General features: G+C 37.9%; 1 protein-coding gene across 2 annotated transcripts; it reads right to left on the minus strand.

Annotated features, from left to right (window-relative positions):
- Positions 1-680: 680 nt before the first annotated feature.
- Positions 681-16929, minus strand: WASHC3 (WASH complex subunit 3). Of its 2 annotated transcripts, none has more exons than XM_027664162.1 (7): positions 16821-16929; positions 15202-15300; positions 12916-12981; positions 11367-11495; positions 9672-9779; positions 5755-5819; positions 681-2469 (listed from the first exon to the last, which is right to left on the minus strand). In XM_027664162.1, the coding sequence occupies exons 1-7, from the start codon at positions 16869-16871 to the stop codon at positions 2385-2387; spliced, it is 603 nt and encodes a 200-aa protein (XP_027519963.1). In that variant the 5' UTR covers positions 16872-16929; the 3' UTR covers positions 681-2384. The 2 variants fall into 2 exon arrangements, with proteins under 2 accessions (XP_027519963.1, XP_027519955.1); XM_027664154.1 differs by having other exon boundaries at positions 9672-9782.
- Positions 16930-20741: the final 3812 nt, after the last annotated feature.

The following is a 20741-nucleotide window of genomic DNA, read 5'->3' on the forward strand; positions in this document are numbered from 1 at the left end:
TTCTGCAAATTACCAATGTTCCACTATTCCAAAGTAAAAATCTATCTGGAAAAAACCCTGAAAGTCTTAAGCAGTTAAATTCACCATGCCTACCAATGAAATTGTTATTCTGTGGCATATATAATTACCAATTAATTATCCCTTATTTAACAAGTGACTGTTGGCTAGAGGTTCTCTTTTTCGTTCCTCATAAATGTACATCTGCAGTGATCTAAAAGAGATTTTTTTTTCCCGACTAAAATTCCTTTACACAAAAAGTTTCTTCAGAATGTTAAACAACTGAAGTTATACCTCCTTAAACGTCTTTTAGTAACCTTGTTTACTTCTCTAGAAAAATAGTTAACCACTATGTCTCAAGGCAACTCTTAAACCATGCTACTTCCTTACATAGGTTCGTATCAGTTTAAAAGTATCGAACATACAGTCCTCAATAATTTCAGTCTTCCTTAAATTTGCTTGTTAGAATAGAGTTTATGGGATGATCAGTTCTCCTCTAGTCAGAGTGCCACCTTGGCTTAGGTTAAACTCCAAACCCCAATTTTCAACACTCTCTCCTTAAGGTAGCAGGTTGATGTAACTTCAGCATGATTAGTTTTGGAGAAACACAAATAGCAGAGATTTCAGCAGAATTTTCACTATCTTGCTTAGAACAACACACAGGAATAAAATAGAATCACAACTTTGGTTTACAAAGTATAACTTTAATTATACAGACTCCTTAAATGAGTTTTTAAATATAGATTTTAGAAAGTCACCAGTGTTTCAATACACACTTTCTGAAATAACATTATCACATTTACTTTTGAAATACTTATTGCTAATATGTTAATATCTGTCGACTTTTACCAAGTGCTAACTATTGAATATTTTTGTTTAAGTGTTCAATAATTAACCCATCACTGAAATACCATCTCTAGACATTCTCTAGTGCATATATGCTTTTGTAGGGATTCAGGCATTACTCTGATTTACAGGTTATGGAGAGCATAAATATGTCTGCTAGACTCAGATGTGAGCCATGTTTAAGCTACAGAAAAAAAAAAAAGGCAGCTAACCCACTGAAGTGGCATAAGTAACTAAGAGAGAAGGTATTGACTCAGTCATAAGGCTAACAAACTTACATACTTAGCTTCAGTTTTAGTCTTTTCTTGGTCTCAGAAGAATGTGAAATACCAGAAAATTAATGATTGCCTGGCACACAGCACTCTGGTATAATCAAAATAATCTGGGGAATTCAAATAGATTGTGAAGAATTTCATGTGGAACAAATTATATTAAAGAAGATTCTTAATGAAATGTCATTTTTGACTCATGGTAGTTTGGAGAGGAGTCTTCAGGGCCAGTCAGGCTTGAAGTGTATTTCTTTATATTGTTCCCCAATGTATACATCAAGAGGTGGTAAGGTAGTTTTATCATTATACAAACTGAATTTTACATTCTTTGCCGAAATTATCAGCAAAGGCACCAACTTGGAGGGGATTCCTCATCCTATGGAAACTGCTCATCCAGAGCTTCTTTTGAATAAGCCCAACAGCAGCCAGAAAGTGGTTTCAACAGACCCACATGACAGTGGACAAGTAGAGAATTCTATTAATAATAATAGAATCAATAATTCTATTCTATTAATAATCACCCAGTCCCTTGCTTTTGTCACAGTATCACCTTCAAACCAATCTTGAAATGTTGGTAGCTTTCTACAACACTGCAAGCTGAATTCGATACATAACTCTTCTACAAAGTAGGAGTTTCTTTAACAACTTTGTGCAGATTCTACGGTGGCATTGAATAGCAGGATATGCTTTGAAAATAGACTCAAATTGGGTTTTAATATTTTTTCACTTGTATTTTAGTTTCAAAACAGAGTATCACTGATTTGCAATCACTATAAGATAGCTGACTTACACGTAATTCTTGTCATGTCACTGCAGATATAGTATATTGGGAAAAAAGTACAATTCATCAAATTTTCATTTTCAAAAGTTACTTTACTTGTAAGTTATGAGACAGAAAGAAAGCAACTTAGGTTAAATGTTTTACAAACAAAATCTAAAAATGATCAGAATGCAGTTTTAGAGACTTGGAGGTTTAGAGGTGTGGAATTCTTAGAGTTCTATGAAGTAATTCCTGAAGAATCAGAAATGAATCTGAAATTATGCAGCATAAAAACTGCAAGGATCTCATGATTCATTTTTATAGTGGAAAGGTTCAGGTTGAAACATGCTGCCTGTTCAAACTTTCTGGAAGAGAATGCAGGGCGTCTTAGTTCTTAAAAACGCTGTCGGATAAATCGCGTCACCCATGTGACCCACGCAAAACCATTGTCTGCTAAAGCTCCAAACACATGAGCACTTAACAGGGGTTTCCAAAGGCTGAAATCAGTCTCTTCAGTCACTAAATGAAGATTCACTATCAGAACTGTCTTCTGGTTTGCCATCATCTCCCCAAGCAGGCACAGGGGCATCTGGGGTCCTGCAGGCAACAAAAACATTCTATGTTGCAAATCCAGCTGAGAACAGAAGCAACCCAGTATTAAAGCTAATGTGCTTTCCCTACAACTGCATACACTTTATTTCCACAACATTTAACACATTAACTGTTTATGGTTCACAAACTCACACCTTAGTGGTATTGCTTCACCTACACCTGAAAGATAAACACTAGAAACTGTAACTCACTGGACATCAAAACTTTGCAGACATCAGACTGAATGCACACCTTTGAGGTTGTTTGAAGTAATGACAGATCACTAAGAAGTGGCAAACACTTGTAGAAAGAGTTGAAAGCAGGCAGTAATGATTAATTCAATTTTTTTCAATCTTCAGAGGTTCTAGGGCTGAAAGGAACATTCTGTACACCACTGAGCAGTGTAAATAGTACATGAAAAAATAAGACAGGAAATGAACAATATTGTATCCAACTAAAACTGCAGGGATAATTTAGAGAAGCAAAAAAAGAATTACTCACAGTGGAATTTGGCTAGAACATTGGGTTAAATTTGACATGCAAGAACAGCCATGGGATTTTTATGGACTACAAATGATCAAACCTCTAGTATTTAGTTTTAAAGGGAATATTTAAAAGGGATCTTAATATCATGGCAAAACATTTGCTTGGGGAATCTACTGGAGATGGAGGGGAGAGAAGCAAGCCATCTAAAGAGTAACTAACACTACTGCCTGAAGATGTTGGCTCTCTGGAGTCTCCCTTCTGAGTATGTAATTAGTTTGACATACAAGCAAGACTGAGCCTGATGAATTCTGAAAACGAGGTAGAATATATGCAAATAATTATACTTGGGAAAAAATGATATTCAGAGAAACCAGCTTCCTGTATGACAGTTAACATCTCTTGGATAAAATATCGCATTTTAAACTGAGCTGATAATTATATTTTTCATCCTGTTCTTATTTATCTTGGTGGTTCAGAATTTCTTTCCAACTTTAGTTCTGTTTATTATAATTTGTCTGTTGTGAATCCCTAAGGTACCCTCAAAGTGTTTCTAAACACTTTGGGTGCAAAGATGAGACGTGTGTTAAAGAACTGTAGAAGAGCCTTCTCCCTCTCCCCTGCACACCTCTAAAACAAATTAAGAAAGCATTTGCTTTCTCATGCAAATACCACTTCACAATATTATTCCTTGTTGCCGTGGTAATGACAAAACAGAAGAGCTGTGCAAAGACATGTGATCTGGAGAGAACAGTGCAAAACTCTCGTCTAACAAGAAGAGGAAGATGGCACTGAATTCCTTTAGTTTGTGAGAGGTGGACAAACTCTTCTGGAGTTGAAGGCAGGCAAGAGAGGAAAGGTAAGAAATGGAAGTTAAAAATAAATAAATTGGGAGTTTGACAGAATAGGCAGTTACCAAATGCTGTAAAAAGCTGAGGAAGGAGCAATAACAGAAGTGGAACAGCCAAAAGAAAAGAGTAGAAACAACTCTATATTATTAGAATTAGCATATCTACAGCCACAAAAACCATGCTCAGTCACTGGCAAGTAGATGGGAGAGTGTGCAATAAGTGAGTGAGCCCACAGCAATATGCACATTTTCCTAATTTTCTTTGGGACTGAGTGACTAGGCCTAAGGAACCTGAAGACCCAAAAATTGTGGTGTGAATGGCAAGATACATGTAAAAAAAGAACTCTATAATATCCAGACAAGAAAGCAAGAAAATTGAAAGAATAGCCACCCTCCACTCCTTAAAATATTCTGCATTATGCACCTTGCCAAACAATTAGCTTTCTTTAACCAGTTTTCAAACCCACAACATTTGAAAGAAAATCTGACTAAGCATTATTATTGCACAGAATCTTTGAAGATGGACTTTGGGACCAAACATATTCTGCAAGCCTCAATATACAGTAATAATGTTTCTGTCTTAACCCAAACCAGAAAACCCGAAAGCAGATTTTTTTTAAAAAACAGCTTTTGAAATTTTAACCTTTTATTAATCTACTACAAAAATCCACTCAAACACAAAGAAACAACAGCATTTATGGAAAGGTATGGACTTGAAATGCCGAGTAAAAAATATAACACATTTAATACACATATAGAAAAACCATGTTTGATAACCCTCAGACTTGCACAGGGTCTTACTTCTGCTCTTTTTCCTATTTCTCATTCAATCAGTAAAAAATACCAACTGAGGAATAACTATTTTAGGTTTATTTAGACACTGAGAAGTAGCTGGGAGATAAATTGACTGAGCATGTGATGATACTTCAGGTTTATTTTATTAAACAAGTTGCTAGTTTCAGAATAAGCCTTTACAAAATGTAATAAGACTTCACTGGAAAGGAAACATGGACTTTCTAATACACTGACAGTTTCTGAAGAGGATGTAAAAGTGCTTCAAACAGTTTGGTGGCTATAATGTAAGAATGACAGTTAATACTTTCATCTATTTAACAAATTCTGTGAAATATTACAGTAAAGCTAAATTAAATGTCAAATGTAAAATAATCCTAAAATTAATGTTTATGGTCACTATGACAAGTAGCTTTGAAAATTAGTATCTATTCTTAGTAGTCTTCACATCAGGTTAACTCAATCAACAGCCAAAATTTCAAACTGCTGACTTCAATTTACACTGACAATGCTGAAGTCAAGTTGTACACTCCATCTGCTGAGGGAATCTGGAAACAACTGTGCTGTCCCTCATGCATCCAGCAAAATAAAATTGAGTTTGTTCTTATTAGTCTACAGTTTTGACATTTTGTTATTGAAGCGTTGAAAGAAAACATCTGGGAAAAACCTCACACCCTAAACAGTGCAGTGAAAATGGCTACTGACATTTTATTTGATTTCTCAATGCTAAATGCATGTTGGGAAACGCTACACTGTCATTGCTATGTCCTTCTCCTTGAACCTCATCACCTCTGGTTGGCTTGGAAGAAGTGCTTTCATATCCCCTTAAGCCTGGATGGTAAAGTCCTGCAGCTTGCTGCTGGGAGGGTACAGTACTGACCCACGTACATTCTAGTCTCTGTATATCCTGGGACATGCCTTGGACTAGACAATGCTGAAAAGACAGCTCACACTTGAGCTTATATCCCTTCTCCTTTGATAATGATGGGCCTCTTCAGGCCTGTAAAATGCTAAAAAAAGCCTTTCATGGAAGACTTCAAAACCTGTTTTAATGCTGATAACTTAGACTCATAACATCTTGAGCAAGCTTTTCTAAGCACACTTCTTTCAAAGTTTTGTAAATGCATGTTGCACACCAGACCTACACAAAGGTACAAATTACTTACTCGAGAAGATCTGGATTTAGTCCTTCAGAAATCATTTTGTTTCGTATTGCCATTACAGGAACACCCTGTGTAGCAGGAGGAAGAATAACATGAAACTGCTGGACACAAACCAGTGAACTAAATTATGCAGGTTCATTTAAGCCACACTTTCATACAAATTTATGCAGGTCACTTGTCAAACAAGAAGATGGAATGATAATCTTAGCTGCCATCTGTATGAATCTAGAAGCAAGGAATGATTAAGATTAAAGGCCCTTTTAATCCATTTTATATTTATGGCAAAACATCTAGAGAAAGTTGCAGAGAGAGAATCAAGTCTGGAGACATACATTTGCATATCATGCAGACAAAACCAGGAAGGTGAAGTTATCTGTATGGATAAAAATGTGGAGAAAGCACAAAGACATCACAGGACAGCTGTGCTAGGAAGATAAAGAAGACTTGGACATGCTGAACGCATACCCAAGAGAGAGAGGAAAACCAGGAAAGTGCATCTGCTACCACTCCAGAAGGATACCTTAAGGCAGTGAGAAAAACTGGAAAAGTCTAAAAAGCATGCAGAACAAGGCAAGCAGGACATGAGAACAGAAGCACAATTTAAAAGTGACTTGTCTGAATACAAATGTTTGTGCAGTCAGGCTTAAATTTTCTATGACTTGGGGACAGATTTCAGCCAACTATGTACATGTTAAAAAAATTCCTTCCTCTCACTGCAAGTCATTCCACAGCTTCTGCACTTTATTTTATTCATCAACACCTAAACATCCCATCATCTTGGATCACATACCCAAGACCCACTTTATCTTATGAGAGATACATTCCAATAAACTCCTCCTGTGTTTCCACTAAAGCCGCTCAAAGGCAACTTGTTGCTTTGCCATCTCCTGTTGGAAACCATCAGAAATACCATCTGGATCACTCCATGCCAATACAGGATATGGTGGGGGGGTGGGCAGCTGGGGTGGAAAAGAAGGATACAATTTCTGATTTGAAAGGGACAAAGCTACAGCTCTTCTAGCAAATGCAGGAGAGGCCTCACAAGCCAAATGAAAAGTAGTGTAGGACTCTTTTTGCATAGAAGAAGTATCTTTTGTCCAAAAGTAAGTAAAACAGTGATAAAACAAAGGGCAGCCAGAGAAATATGTGGTGCTCTCGACTAGCTAACCTGGCAAAGTGCATACTAAGGTAGCTGCTTACTGTGTTTTGCTTGTGCAGTTTCACAGTAAGAATCACAATCAAGACTTGTGCATGAACATTCTGGAATAGCACACAGACAGGTACATAGTATCAGCAATCTATCAGGCACATTAGCAAAAATGTCACTCAAATAGTTGCATGGTAATAGCCTGAAATAAAGAACTTCTCAGTATTTCACAACTAATGTACAATACGGAGGTGAATATTTTGAATATTCACTTGAATATTTCATGACAGCTTAAAAATTCACTTATTATAGTATAGACATGGACAGCACAGATTGTGGGTCTATAAACCATTTTGTACTAATGCTTTTTAAAGCAAAAATGAAATTGAGTCAGGTCAGGCAAAGCAAAATTCATATTTGCTTTTAGTCAAAGGGAACTTGGTACAGGAACTTCTGAGAATGGGTTGTTCTTATGTTGACACTTGGAGTAGTGCTTTATTCCAACATTGTGTGCATCAAAATCTGCAAGAAAAAACCTCTCAGTACCTTTATATATCACGGATTTACAAAACTAATGCAAAGTTTAATCAAAACACCCTTTAACAGTGGACTTCTTTCCCCGAAGGAAAACAATTAAGATTGTACTTATATCTGTTAGATCTGTATACAATCTTATATCTGTATACAATCAAGGCATTACAATTACTTTATCCTTCATGGTTTCATAAGTCTTAATCTGGAAAAATGTTTTAATACTAATATTCTAATACTGCTAAATCTTACTAAAATGAAACAGAAACCTATTTTAAATCTAAAGATTAACTACATTGAGCACACAGGTCCACTGAAATGGCACATTTGTACTTTTCTAACCTACAAGCCAGTACTAAATTTCCATGGTATTTGTCTTGTTTAGTTAAGATTTGAAGTAATCCAAGTCACTGCATACTCAACAGTGCACCCCAGCCCTACTCCCAGACAGATCCTGCAGATCAGGAAGCGTACATGTCCTGGAGAAGCCACAGTGCAAGTGGCAATCTTGTTGTAATATGGGTTTTATTTTTCCATAGCGCACAAAAACTCCTGAAGATCGGTGCACTCTCCACGTTTGGTTTTTATTTCAGTCCTTAAAAGCCAGGACCAATCTATTATCAGGTCAGTCAGAGTCCTGGCATCTATACAGCCATTTCTGGTGTTTAGAATCAAGTCAGACTATTTGTACGTTAAACATGAAGTTTATCTCAAATCGCAGACTGCTCCTGTCCCACTGTCAATAGAAGCATTCCAAACATTTATTTTAGCAAATATGATACTGCTTTTTAAAGATTTGTTTGAATATTGTTGTTGTATATTTTAAAAAGTAAGAATTTAGTATGTTCAACTGCACTCCATCAAAATGAGTTTGTCACTATTTCACAGGAGAACTACCTTTAGTGCAGAATGGTGCTAATTCTTATACACTACAAATACAGTGAGCAATAAATAAATCGTCAGTTCAAAAAAATCTTCAGCTAGAAACTTAATTTGGGCAAATAAATGACACCAACTGAAATACTTGACTGGAGGAGAAGACAAGTTTGGCAAATACAAAAACAGACATTAAATTGTAGTATGTTAGTTTGACTTTCCTACCGCACTGTTTACAACTGGCACAGGAGTCCCCAGGAACTGCCAGTACAAAGGAGAAATATGGAAAGTGAGATCTCACTCCTCTAACAGTCACAAAAAATTCAAAGTAATTAGACCATCCAGCACTTTCACATTGACTTTGAAGTCTGGCATTAAATCAATACACTAACACAGTGTTCAACTCTGCTACTATCCCACTGCTAAATTTTCCAAGTGGTTTGTAACAAGCTACCCATAAAGTGCCAATTTGTGATTCAAGTGAAAAACAAGGTCTGGAACATCATCCAAAAGACCAAGCACACCAATTGTAATAATTTCTCTGAAGAATGAGTGAAATTGAGAAGTTAGTTTTAACATTTTACTAATACTATGACATAGTCATACTTTCCAGAATTATAATATGTATCATAGAGGAAATTTTCCACTGACAGATCGAAAATAAAGACAGGTTATTTTCTGTTTCCAATCTCATTTTTAATTTTGTGGATGTGAAAAAAAGAGCTCTTAAAAATGTCATGAATAGTCTCCCATTCATCCTTTCATTCCTTCATTAGCTTTCACACGTGTAAATATTGAGATTACATTCATTTCTTTCCTATTTATCTGTAGAACAGAACACAGATAAAGAGGTTAACAAAACCTGCATCATGAATAACAGGAAACTGAAGTGGAACCACACAGTGAAGCAATCACTGTATCTCTATTTTAGTCTCTACAAAAACATGAAGTACTCCTGTTCTGGATTATACTAGCAAAGCTGTATTTTGTACCCTACAGCAAAACCAAACTGTAATCATGTCTGTATGCAGGGAATGACTCCAATTCTGCCAGAATAACTACATTTTCAGTGGCATCTTCTGTGACTCCAGCTAATATCACTTTGCATTACACATTTCACACCTTCAGTTCACAAGTATATCAGCAGAATTTCATAGAAATATCTTGCCAGGAGCTGTCTGAGGGAATATATGACATTAACTCATTTATTAGAGAAGATGTGCTAGAAATATTGTGATGTTATCCTAGCTTAAAGATTACTGCTGCAATATATGTTTTCAGACATTAAATGTTCACTTACAGCTGTGTGTGACATTCCACCTAAAAATAAAAGAGTAGCCAAAGAATGACACGAGAACTGACTTACCACTTGTACCATTTTGAGATATCTGGCATATCTTGGATCCTTGGCCACAGTTGTGACATTTTCTGTAACTACCTCCGTTTTCTGTAATCCTTCTTCCTGTACACTGTTCTGCTGTATATGAAGAAGACAACCTTTAATGGGTAGGTTGTACAGACCAGGTGCATGAAGAGATTTCAATCCATGAAATTTGATATTTAAGGTGAAGTGCAACTCTTCTTCATCAAGATTACAAGTTATTGAACAATACATGAAAACTCAAAAAGCCTCTAATAGCCCTGTTAAATCGTACTTAGTGAATAACACAGCACTAAAGCTAAGCGTTCCTTTCATAAAAAAATACTTTTAAGGATTATATCTATAAATCTCCTCCAGTAGTCCAATGCATTTTTTCCTCAAAATATTTATTTGATCCCCTAACAAATGTTTCATACAGATCATGTAACTTTTAAACTCTACCTTTCAGTATAAATCATTATCTAAAGGATAACGTAATGAAATCAAAGAATCCTTGAAAGTATTTAATTTAAATAAAATGAAAAACGACAAGAACTTCTACTACTATTTAAAGGAACACAGAAAACTGTATTTTTACTATAAAACCAACCATTTGAAAGCAGCACTGGAAACCTCCTTTCAGAAATATCTGAACTTTATATACTTAAATATACTTTATTAACTTTAATATCTGGGAAGAAGAACATTTTAAAGAAAATAAAATAATGGTGAGTTGTAGCACTAAACCTGCATTATATGGAAAAACTGTGGTTTAAACAGGTTTTAAAATGGCTTTTGGTGGTCTCTTTGCAAACACATGCTTCTTCTTCCCAGCAGCCCCCGTGTTACCCATGCAGGAATGTCCTGGGAAGGTGTCCTGAGGTGTTTCCCATTGGCCTTTGTTAACACCTTCTTGTGATTGGGTGTTCCTGTAAGCCCCTTGAGACTTCTAATTGGTTACTCTGTGAATCCTCCTAAACCCTATAAATGTAACATCCCCAACAATAAACACTCTCTTGCCTCCTCTCCACGCCTGGTGTCCTGTCTCCCTGCGGGCCATGGGGCCACGTGCGGGGGGGAGGGGGGAGCACCTCTCCCCTCCAGGCTCAGGGCCTGAAAAGCCCCCTGAGAAACCCCTGGAGTTCCCTTTCCCCATCCTTCAAATCGTCACAATGGTTCTTCAGACGGAAACGGAACTAGAACTGGGCCGCCCCATGTCGTGGGTGGGGAAAGGGATCCAGAGTGAGTCATTTTCTGACGTGGCTGAAACACACAGTGCTGTCCATTCTGTCTCTCATGCTGCTGCCTGCAAATCAGAGTTATAATCTCTGACAGGCAGGCAAAAGCAGCAGAGCACTCCTGCTACTGCTGCTCCACAGCAACTTCCACCAACTAAGAGAATGAGCAGAGGTTGAAGATTCCCTGAGAAGAAACCGTAAGGGGAAACTGGGAAAAGAAGTCCACCTACAAATGGGCCGAAAAGCCTCACTTAGTTAAGTGGTGATCACAGGATTTAAGTCTGGGTTAAAAAACTAACTATCCATACATATAAACCCCACAAAACAACACAAAATTAATTGCAGGGATAGGATCTTAATGTTGATTGCTTGTAATAAGTTGGCATTTTCTGTACATAGAGAATAATATACAGAATATATTATAGACTGTATACAGAATATATAACTATGCTTCATTACTTACTCCAGATTGAGGTGATACTGCTGTCTGTTGATCTGTAGTAGCTTGTGCCACAGGACCATTTGTAACATTATTTGTATTTGCACTGGACACTTCAAATTTGACATCTTCTAGGCCAGGAATAGAGGATAACTGAATGCATAAAACACCATCAAATAAGCAATAGGCACATCAGAAGTTTACATGTACCATAAAACCTGCAGCATGCTGCCTACCATATATTGCTCAGCTAGGCTTTACATTAGTAAAACTGTAGCTCTTTATCACTAGTTTTGGTATTTTGATTGGGGAAAAAAGACCCCAAAATCTCTCTATTCAGGTGGCTTCCACAATAAAAAATCCAAACCAGTCCATTGGAGCTGTCACAGTTAACACAGAGGCGCAGCACAGGAAAGGCTTCCACACCTTCCCAGAATTTTGCTGCTGCACTTACCAACCACACAAGAGCCATGCCATCTCTGCTACTTCTACAGTGAAAGAAATCATGACAAGAATAGCTCTATCACCTAACAGATGGATGACTGGTTACAAATTTTTCAATTTTCTACACATTTCACTCTTTTTTAAGGGAATGCTGAGAGTGGGTATTAAACACAATGCATATTTATTTGAAGAAAGTTCTATTTAACACAATTATGAAGAATTCTGCAAAAATCATCAATACTGATAATTCATAAATATTTTGATATAAATGAGTTATTAAGCACTGTTCATACTATTACACTATTTTTTTCACAAAGATCTTAATGAACAGTTTCAAAATGTCCCTCCCCTGCTCCCAGAAAAGCCAACCAAAATTGCCTCCCTCATTACTGAAAGAAGTACTGGTTAAAAAAAGCACAGTGGGTGGCTTATTGTCTTTGGGATTTTGATTTTAGTGGTTTTTTTTTTCTTTTAGGAAATTATATACTATATAAGACCCTAGATCATATCCTTTTGTCATTTCAGCTAAAGAAGATACATCCGACACATTTGCAGTAGCTTAGACTCACATAAGATCCCATTTCAACATCAAAGACTTACAAGGCTTCTATCTAGTTACTTATACCAGTTGAAATCCTTGTAGCCCATACAAAGATAATTCTGTTTTATAAATGGAGCAAAAATTTCTTTATTAGAGTTTGCTAGCAAATGCTATTTTGTACTGCAACCCTGAAACACAGGCTGCATATCAGAATATCCGAAAACGTCTCTCCATTTTCTTAAAAACAAACATCGCAATAAAATCAACACAAGTAAGGTACCAAATAGTTCAGCTGCCTTTTCAAGATCCACGTGCTCCTTTGCTGTTCCATATGCTTAACAGAGACAAACTCAACGTTTCTACTATGTGCTGATGGTTCCTTTCTTCCGTATCAACTACACGTTCAAATGTTACACGGTATAAGTAGCAAGGCAGGAAAAGAGGATTTTTGACATCAGGATTCCGTATTAGCTCCTTCAAATCATTTTGAAAACCTATTTGCTCAATTCAGACTACGAAAAGGAAGATAGTTTATGTAATCCAGGAGGCTGTCACTGCTAGAAGAACAAAGTCTATATACGTACAAACCTTTGCATCCAGAATATTGAGTGTTGTTTCGATCTGTTGAATACGGAGAGAGAGTGCTGACAATTTCTACAACAGGAAACAGTCAGGATGTGAAAACACTTCCCTAGGCAATTCTACATATAAAACAGTTTGCATCTAGATAAAAAAAATCACTGTTGTCTTCTACCTGTTGGAGGCAGAGTGTAAATGAGATGATCACATTAGGAAATAAATGAAGCAATGACAACTCAGTACAGTAGCTACAGTGGTTCAGATTTTAAATAATTTTACTCTGCAGTTAGTTTTCCCAAATAATGACTGACAGAAATGAAGACAGACTATGTACAAAAGAAAGCCAAAGTAAATAGGGTATTCCTTTGGGGAACTGGAGACTAATGGTACATATACTGTACTCTCACAGTTATCAAAAGATCTTTCTTCAAAGCTTTTTCCAAATGTGGAAGATGAAAAGATGTGATATGTGCATATGTAACAGAGCAAATACAAAGAGAAAATCTGATAAATACAGCAGATAATTCGAAGTCTGTACAGTCAAAATGCACAATGAATCAGAACTAACCAGACACTTTATATGCTCCAAGTCCACCTCAATCAAATTTCGACACTTTTTTAAATACAACTCAAGTTTTTCTAAATTACTCTATAAGAACTGTCAGTCTTTTAACTAATCATTACCATACTCTACCAGACCTGTCCAAGAGAAGTTGGCTAGCACCCTGGCTGGCAGATATGTACCACTCTGACAGCTTTCTGGCATGTTGGCAAGATTCTGCCTGGCTCTGAGGCAGAACTTTAACACCCTAAGAAAAAGACAGTTCTGCCAATATGCTAGAAAAAGTAGAAAGAGACTGACAGGAGTTAGTCTTTTTGGATAGTGCACTGACTTGTTTACAGATGGTCCTTTGTTCATGAAGAGGAGTTAGTTCCTATTGGAAGGAACTATGTGCCCTACATGTAGCTGGGTAAGGGGGAGGAAAGATGTACAGAAGGCAATTATGTAACTTTATGGGTCTATTTGACTAGACAAGAGCCAAGAAATTTAGAGTTAAGGATGGTGTCAGCCCTAATTTTGAATTTCTTGGCTTCTGCTGACTTATACCATGACCTTTCACATTAAAAACACTTTGGTACTTCACAGACACAAAAAACTTTTCAAGGAGTTTATAAAGCAACTATTTAGTCTCTTTAGGTTAGCTAATAACTGTTTTATTAGGTGGACTTCACAGCCCTGCTCCATGCTCAAAGTGGCTTTAAATATCTGTGTTCTGATTTCCAGAGTGCCTATGTAAAAGGCAATATTGAGATTGTGTGACAAGGGAGTTTTGGACAAACGACAACAGCATCATTAGGTGGTTACACTGTCCCATGTACCAAATTACAAGGAGTTTAAAAATCTAGGAAAAATTACTTTTTCTCCTCTGAAGCACCATATATTGATGCAGTAGCCAAATTTTATACTTGTCACGGGTCTGGCTCTAAACTTTACTAACAAGTAACAGAATTTCTCAGATTACACGGCTTAGTCTAATTGGAGTTGACTGCTGCCCTAGCCCAGCTGGCTAGGGCTGTATAGAAGTCTTTGTTGAATAAACTAATGAACAGTTACAAAAAAACCACTAAAGACAAAAAGGTTAAGCTCAAAGCCACATTAGAAAACACCCTTTCTACAAGGGAGGAAGCACTCTTGTCCTGTTCAGTGGACAATACTAGTCTTGTTGGTCTGCTATATTTTCACTGAATCTAAAGTCACCACAAAAATTAATTAGCCCTAAATATTTTTATTTTTCTCTTTTTTTTACAGCAAACTGAAGTTAAGGGCTTCAAGTTCTATACTAACCAGTTACCAAAACCATCATTTTTTCTACATCAAAATTATTTACATTCAGAGCTCAGAGTATCACCCTTTTTAATTAAAGGTGGTAAAATCTGAAAGAAAGTTCTGATGCACCATAGGTATATGGCATCCTTCTTCTATAACAAGTCAACAGATACAGATGAAGTTGCTCAGAACAAATCCCATGTATCAAAAAGTTCAAAGACTGTGCCAAATGCAAAAGTTTAAGAAAACAGGATTGAATGTGGCATAATCAACAGTTCACGTGGATTCCTTGGGGAAAAAATCTGTCTTAAGCACTTACTCAAGAGAAACCTTGAATAGAAAGCAGACTAATTTTTTTTGTTGTAAGCTACCAGTGCTACTGCATCAAAAATATTTAAATGAAGGGTTCTCATTTCTAGATTTCTTTTAATTGTAAAAACTAACAGCTGGGAAAATAATAAACATACCTCTTCACAAACAGTAGAAAAGCGGTTCAGAAACTGCACTGTATGAACCACAAACTGGTTTAGAAACGCTACAGTTCTTTTCTGCTGAATAGCAGGAACCTGCATCAAAAAATGTAAGAAAATTAGGTTACACAGCTATTTCAATTTTCAGATTTGGATTCAAATATCTGCTAAAAAATGCCGATGCTTTAGAAGAAATTATTTTGGAAATCTGTTTTAAGTGTGCTTGCTATAAATGCCTGCATATACAAATCCTTTTTTAAGACACAGATACATATATGTGCATTCATACAAATCCTTGCCACTAAAAATCTACTAACATGACAGTTGAGAATTTGCAGGATACATAGAAAAAGCAACAAGACCTACATAAATGAAGGACTGTTATCTTGTTTAGGAAAACGGATTTAGATGAAATTGTGAAATTTCCTGAAAATTTGTGTTAATGTTTCTTAAAATCGGTGAGGAAATTACAATCTCTCCTTTTGAATTTTAAGAAGGAAAAGCAAACTTGGTCATCCATATTAATACTCAGATGCAACCAACAGCATCACCAAAAATAAAGTGTAGTGATGTCACTGTCTCAGTATTTAGTGGCTACCCATACTGTTTCTTACTTGTAAGCCCAGACTACCCTAAAATTACCAAAAATTATTTTCCAAGTGAGATCCAATACTCACATACTTTTCAGTATAAAAGGTAGAATCTTAAGTTTGTCAAAAAAAGGTCTGGTGCCCATAATGTAACAGACAATTGGCATTTTTATTTAAATCATTACAGAAGACTGGAATCAGGAACTTTCACACAAAAGTTTATATATAAAATTATAGTGCCTCAAGATTAATTACCATGGACAATTGTTTTAACCTTCAGAGAGTAAATTTGCCTATGAAATTGTCATTGGTTGAAGTGAAAGATTTAAAAGGAAAAATTGCAGCCAAGCTTCAGCTGCACTGAACATCAGTTTGTGAACAGAGTGAACAATTTTAAAACGTCCTGATTTTTTTCTGACACTTTAGGTGCTACTATCTCAAGTCTTCAGCCTGTGCACCTGTATAGCTGGGTTTGCTCAAGTTCAGTTCTGTGGTTCCAAAACTAGTCAAACAGTGCTTACGATCTTAGCAGAAACCTGTGGGGTGGCACAGAGGATGGAAGGACCATTGGGGCAACTGAACTGCCCAGTCTTTATGCTCAGTATTTGGGAAACAAAGTTTTTTTTAAAAAAAAAAAAGTTTTTGCATCTATAAAAGACATGAATAATCAGCTTTGCACGGGATGTGCCTCACAGACAGACGACTGAAACGGCTTAGTCTTTAAACATAACGCTACCGCAGACTTTGCGGCAAAACCCACTGGAAAAGGTGAACCCCGGAGACACGGCTGAGGACAAGAGCCCGCTTGCTCCCGGCTTGTCCCCGCTGCGGGAACTCGGCCGGCGGTGCCAGGGCGGCCCCGGCCCCTCATCCCACAGGGAGCTCCCCCCGCCCGCGGTCCCGGGCCGGGCAGCGGGGCCAGGCGGGGACACGGGGCTCGCCCAGCACCAGGGCCAGCGCAGCCGCCGCCGGCGGAGGAGGAGGAGGCGCGACAGCTCCGCACCCCCGGGCCACAGCAGCCCGTACCTTGGTGAGGTCAATGCCGGAGCCCACGATGGGCAGCCCGTCCTCGTCCATCCCCGCGGGGCCGGGGACGACCCCGCAGCCGCTCCGCGCACCCCGGAACCCCCTCGGCCCGGAAACAAAACCTGCGCTCGGCGGGGCGGGGCCGAGCCCGCTCCCGGCGCGGCTCCTCCTGGGAAGCGCAGTTCCTCCTGGGAAGTGCAGTCCCGGGCAGCAGCCGCCGTGGCCCAGCTGCTCGTTAAGTATTAACGTGCTGCTTTTCCCCGAGTTTGTGCGGTGTCAGTGGTCCCAGCCGCTGGCGTGGTCCTGAGGATCCCACTGACTCACAGCACTCCACAGCCTCAGGACGTGGCCCTGGATAATGCTGTTTGGGGAGATAAAGTGTCATCCCCTGCGGTCAAAGGTCAAGGAAAGAATGAGAAAAGCCAGTGAAGAAACCGCATCTGTGCTCGTATGCATTATTTGGGTGGGGAGGGGCCTCGCTTCGAATGCGGGGGATAAAAATAAGGAGAACTGAATGACCTTGGGTTTTTCTGAACAGGACAACACATGGCTGCAATAATGTATAAATGATTCCTGTACCTTAATGCTTATAGAAAAGGAAAAAAAGGGGCAGGTAAGCATAAGCATGGCCTGTCTACAACGTTTTTGTTTTGTTCAGCAGTACCTGTCACTGGTTTCAGCTCATCCTCATGCTCAGGGAGTAGGTAGGTCTACCCTTTCAGCCAAGGAACCTCAGAGGTACCAGGCTCCAAGGAAATGGGGACTAGACCAGAGGTTTTCAGGTGTTCCTCTGGAAAAATTCCCTAACTGTAAAATAACCAAACTCTTCTTTTTTCTTTTTTTCTAATTTTAGAGTGGTTGCTTGTATTCTTTTTCTCTACAACAGTTTCAAAGGACCGCGCCATTTAGAAGTGGGGTCCCAATATGAAGATGGGCTGAACCCTTCCAGTGCACTGCATCATCAGAAGGGGTTTCTTGCCTCTCTCTCCCCCCTACATATGCCCATTTCACCATTTGTCTGTTATAGCACACAGTGATCCTTCCCTTTAGGTGGTTCCAGTCACCATCTTGGTGGAGAACTAGTGTTAGAGGGTCTGTTTTCTGCTTGGTTCACAAATCAAATCAGCCAAAGTGTTTGTTGAACACCAGAGTCTGGTGAGCAGGGTTACAGAGTAAGACCTAGTTGGTTTTGGTAGCAAAAATACAGTTAACTCTGCTACCTCATGCAACTTCATCCGTGACATTTCAGCAGAAAGGCATCAGAAGTACTTCTTTGTTGGCACACACATCTGATTTTTTGTGTTGTGCTTGATTGAGCTCTACTGGCTGAAATTGATAGGCACAGTGAAAGCTTAGGAACAGGACCTGAACTCCTGGTACTGCCAATTTGTCTGCCATCTATGCTAATAACATTTTGAACATGATGTCTACAGTTCTACAGTTACATACAACAGATTGGGAGCTGAACAGAAAGTATACTTAACCCCATCTTGTTATTAAATAATTTCTGCATCTTCTACAGGTCTTCTGTAACCTAAGACATCTATTCTCTGGGATGGCCAGACAACTGATTGGGATCAAAACCATTAAAGAGCAAGTCATTAGAAATCTGAGGACATGTTGCCTCTATGGAGAGTCAGGACTGGCAACTGCATACAGAACATGCATCTACCCTACCCCAAGCTGATTAACTGTGAATGAAAGATGAGAAATGACCTTTAAATCCCCAGAGATGTGGCTCCAGACAGAACATTACATGCACTTGCATCTGTAAGTAAAACCAACTCAAACAGTATATGGAAGTAGTATTTACTGGGTTATTCCATGAAAACTGTCATTGACTCTCAGAATTCATTCTCATGCTAGCCAGGAATAATTGAAAAAAATCTATCCTTTGGAAAAGGCCTGGGATGTCAAACTGCACACTGACTTCCCAGTTCTGATGTGTGGGCTAAGTTTTGGAGAATCTAAGCTAAGCAATGAAAAAATCCTAGAATGATGATGTTTGTTATAACATTCAACAAAAGACTATCAACAGTTCAACCTATTAGGTAAAACTTTGCTTCATTTAAATTCAAAGGTTTTGTACTACTGGAAGGCAAGACAAATTGGGGTGATCTGGAGTCCTCGTTTACAGCAGTAAATCCAAACAGACTGTAGTGAGGAAAATATTTGGTGTGAAAATTCTCCATGGTTACATCTGAATACTGCCACATTTAATAAACCCCCCCCCAAATTCAGGGCAGTTAAGAAACTACCATAGTCTGAGGCTATGAGTTGAAAGCTTCTCCTGTGATGAGATGAATAAGGATGCACTAATTACTGTAATACTCTGAAGATTAAACCCCAAATGTGCTATGCCAATTTTGGTTTAAAATTTACCAAAATTCTCAATTTACTTCCAAATTATTATAGTTAAGCATTCTACAAATGCACAGACAGAAACAATGGTGGCTTACCTAGAGCACTTAGTTCTATTACTCAGGTTTACATAAAATTCTCATTTATTTACTGAAGCAGCTTTTTTTTTTTTATTACTTTCACAACATATTTATTAATAACCTGCTGTCAAAAGCACATCATGATTACTCTCTTACTGAGATAGTATAAAAAAGTTTTTTGTCTATACTGCTTGAATTACTGAACAACTTGTGATTCATACTATGCTTTGGAGTGCTGACGTGTTGTTGGCAATTTCTCACCTTTCCCAAAGGAAGGGCAGTGGGCTAATCTACAAAGTTCAGTGAGTTTAGCTTTCAGTTCCCACCTTATAGGTGTTGTGTAAATTTGTGTTGGGCAAAGGAGCTGCTTGTTTAAATTATTTAAGTGAATTATCTTGCCACCTTAATTACCTCAAAACCCCCCACTAAATTATATTCAAGAATTAATCTCATTTATCATAAAGTGTCTATAATACAAGTTTTCCAGGCGATGGCACAAAAAATTAATGATGTAAATACATAGTCAGATCTTATCTGAATGTTTTGGTCTGTAAAGCTGGATAAGAAATCTCACAAGAATATGCTCTACTGTGAACTTTCTGGTACTTCCTGCTTTTAATTTGGCCAAACATACTACATAAAAAAGTGCAACGCAGCACTTTTTCTCCCAGCTGGAGTTAGGAAATGCAGGGTATGAAAAGTGAAAAAACAGACAACAGAGGAAAACGATCCAAATTTTCCAAAACTTCTTACAAAAGTTTTAATTGAACTGGTTTGCTCAGCTGTAACTATAAGTGACTGATCTCCCAATGAGAGGATTTATAAAAAATAATTGAGTAATAATATCTTGATTTATTGTGTGTACTATTTGAAAATATACTTTGTACCAGCACTCATACTGAATGATACATGTCAAATTGAGGAATAAGTATTAAACAGTACCTAACTGCTGGCAGTTTATACCCTGTGTATGTGTTCATGCATATGGAGGCATTTAAAGGCCCGGTCATGTAGCTCCACCTTTCCGTGAGGGAAAGATTAAAGACTGTTTCAGAGTTACTGAAATGAAGTTTAGTTGAACATTAGTATTTTTAAAATGTTAACTGTCAGGATGCTGAGGCTAACTTGGAGTGCAAAAGCCGTGTGTACAGAAAACTGATCAAAGCTCTGTCTCCATCATTAGTAAAAAATATTTGTCTTGTGATTAGGGTACACTGAAAAGTAAAGGGAGGAACATGGGTTTCAAAGCATTGAAACCAACCTGCTATATATAATTTTATTTTGCACAAAATCAGAGCCTCTGGTCAACTGCAAAACAAAACTGCACAAGCTGAGAAAAACTGGCAAGTGCTACTGTAGCTCACAAGGTTCGTATGCATCTTGTGTGCTTATATACTGTTACAGGTCCCAGGACACAACACTGGGTTAGAATCAGCCCAGAACTCAAACAGCTATACAACTGAGAGACAAGTTAAACAGA

Source organism: Corapipo altera, unplaced genomic scaffold (assembly GCF_003945725.1).
Source record: "Corapipo altera isolate COAL_440 unplaced genomic scaffold, ASM394572v1 1, whole genome shotgun sequence".
Taxonomy (NCBI): domain Eukaryota; kingdom Metazoa; phylum Chordata; class Aves; order Passeriformes; family Pipridae; genus Corapipo; species Corapipo altera.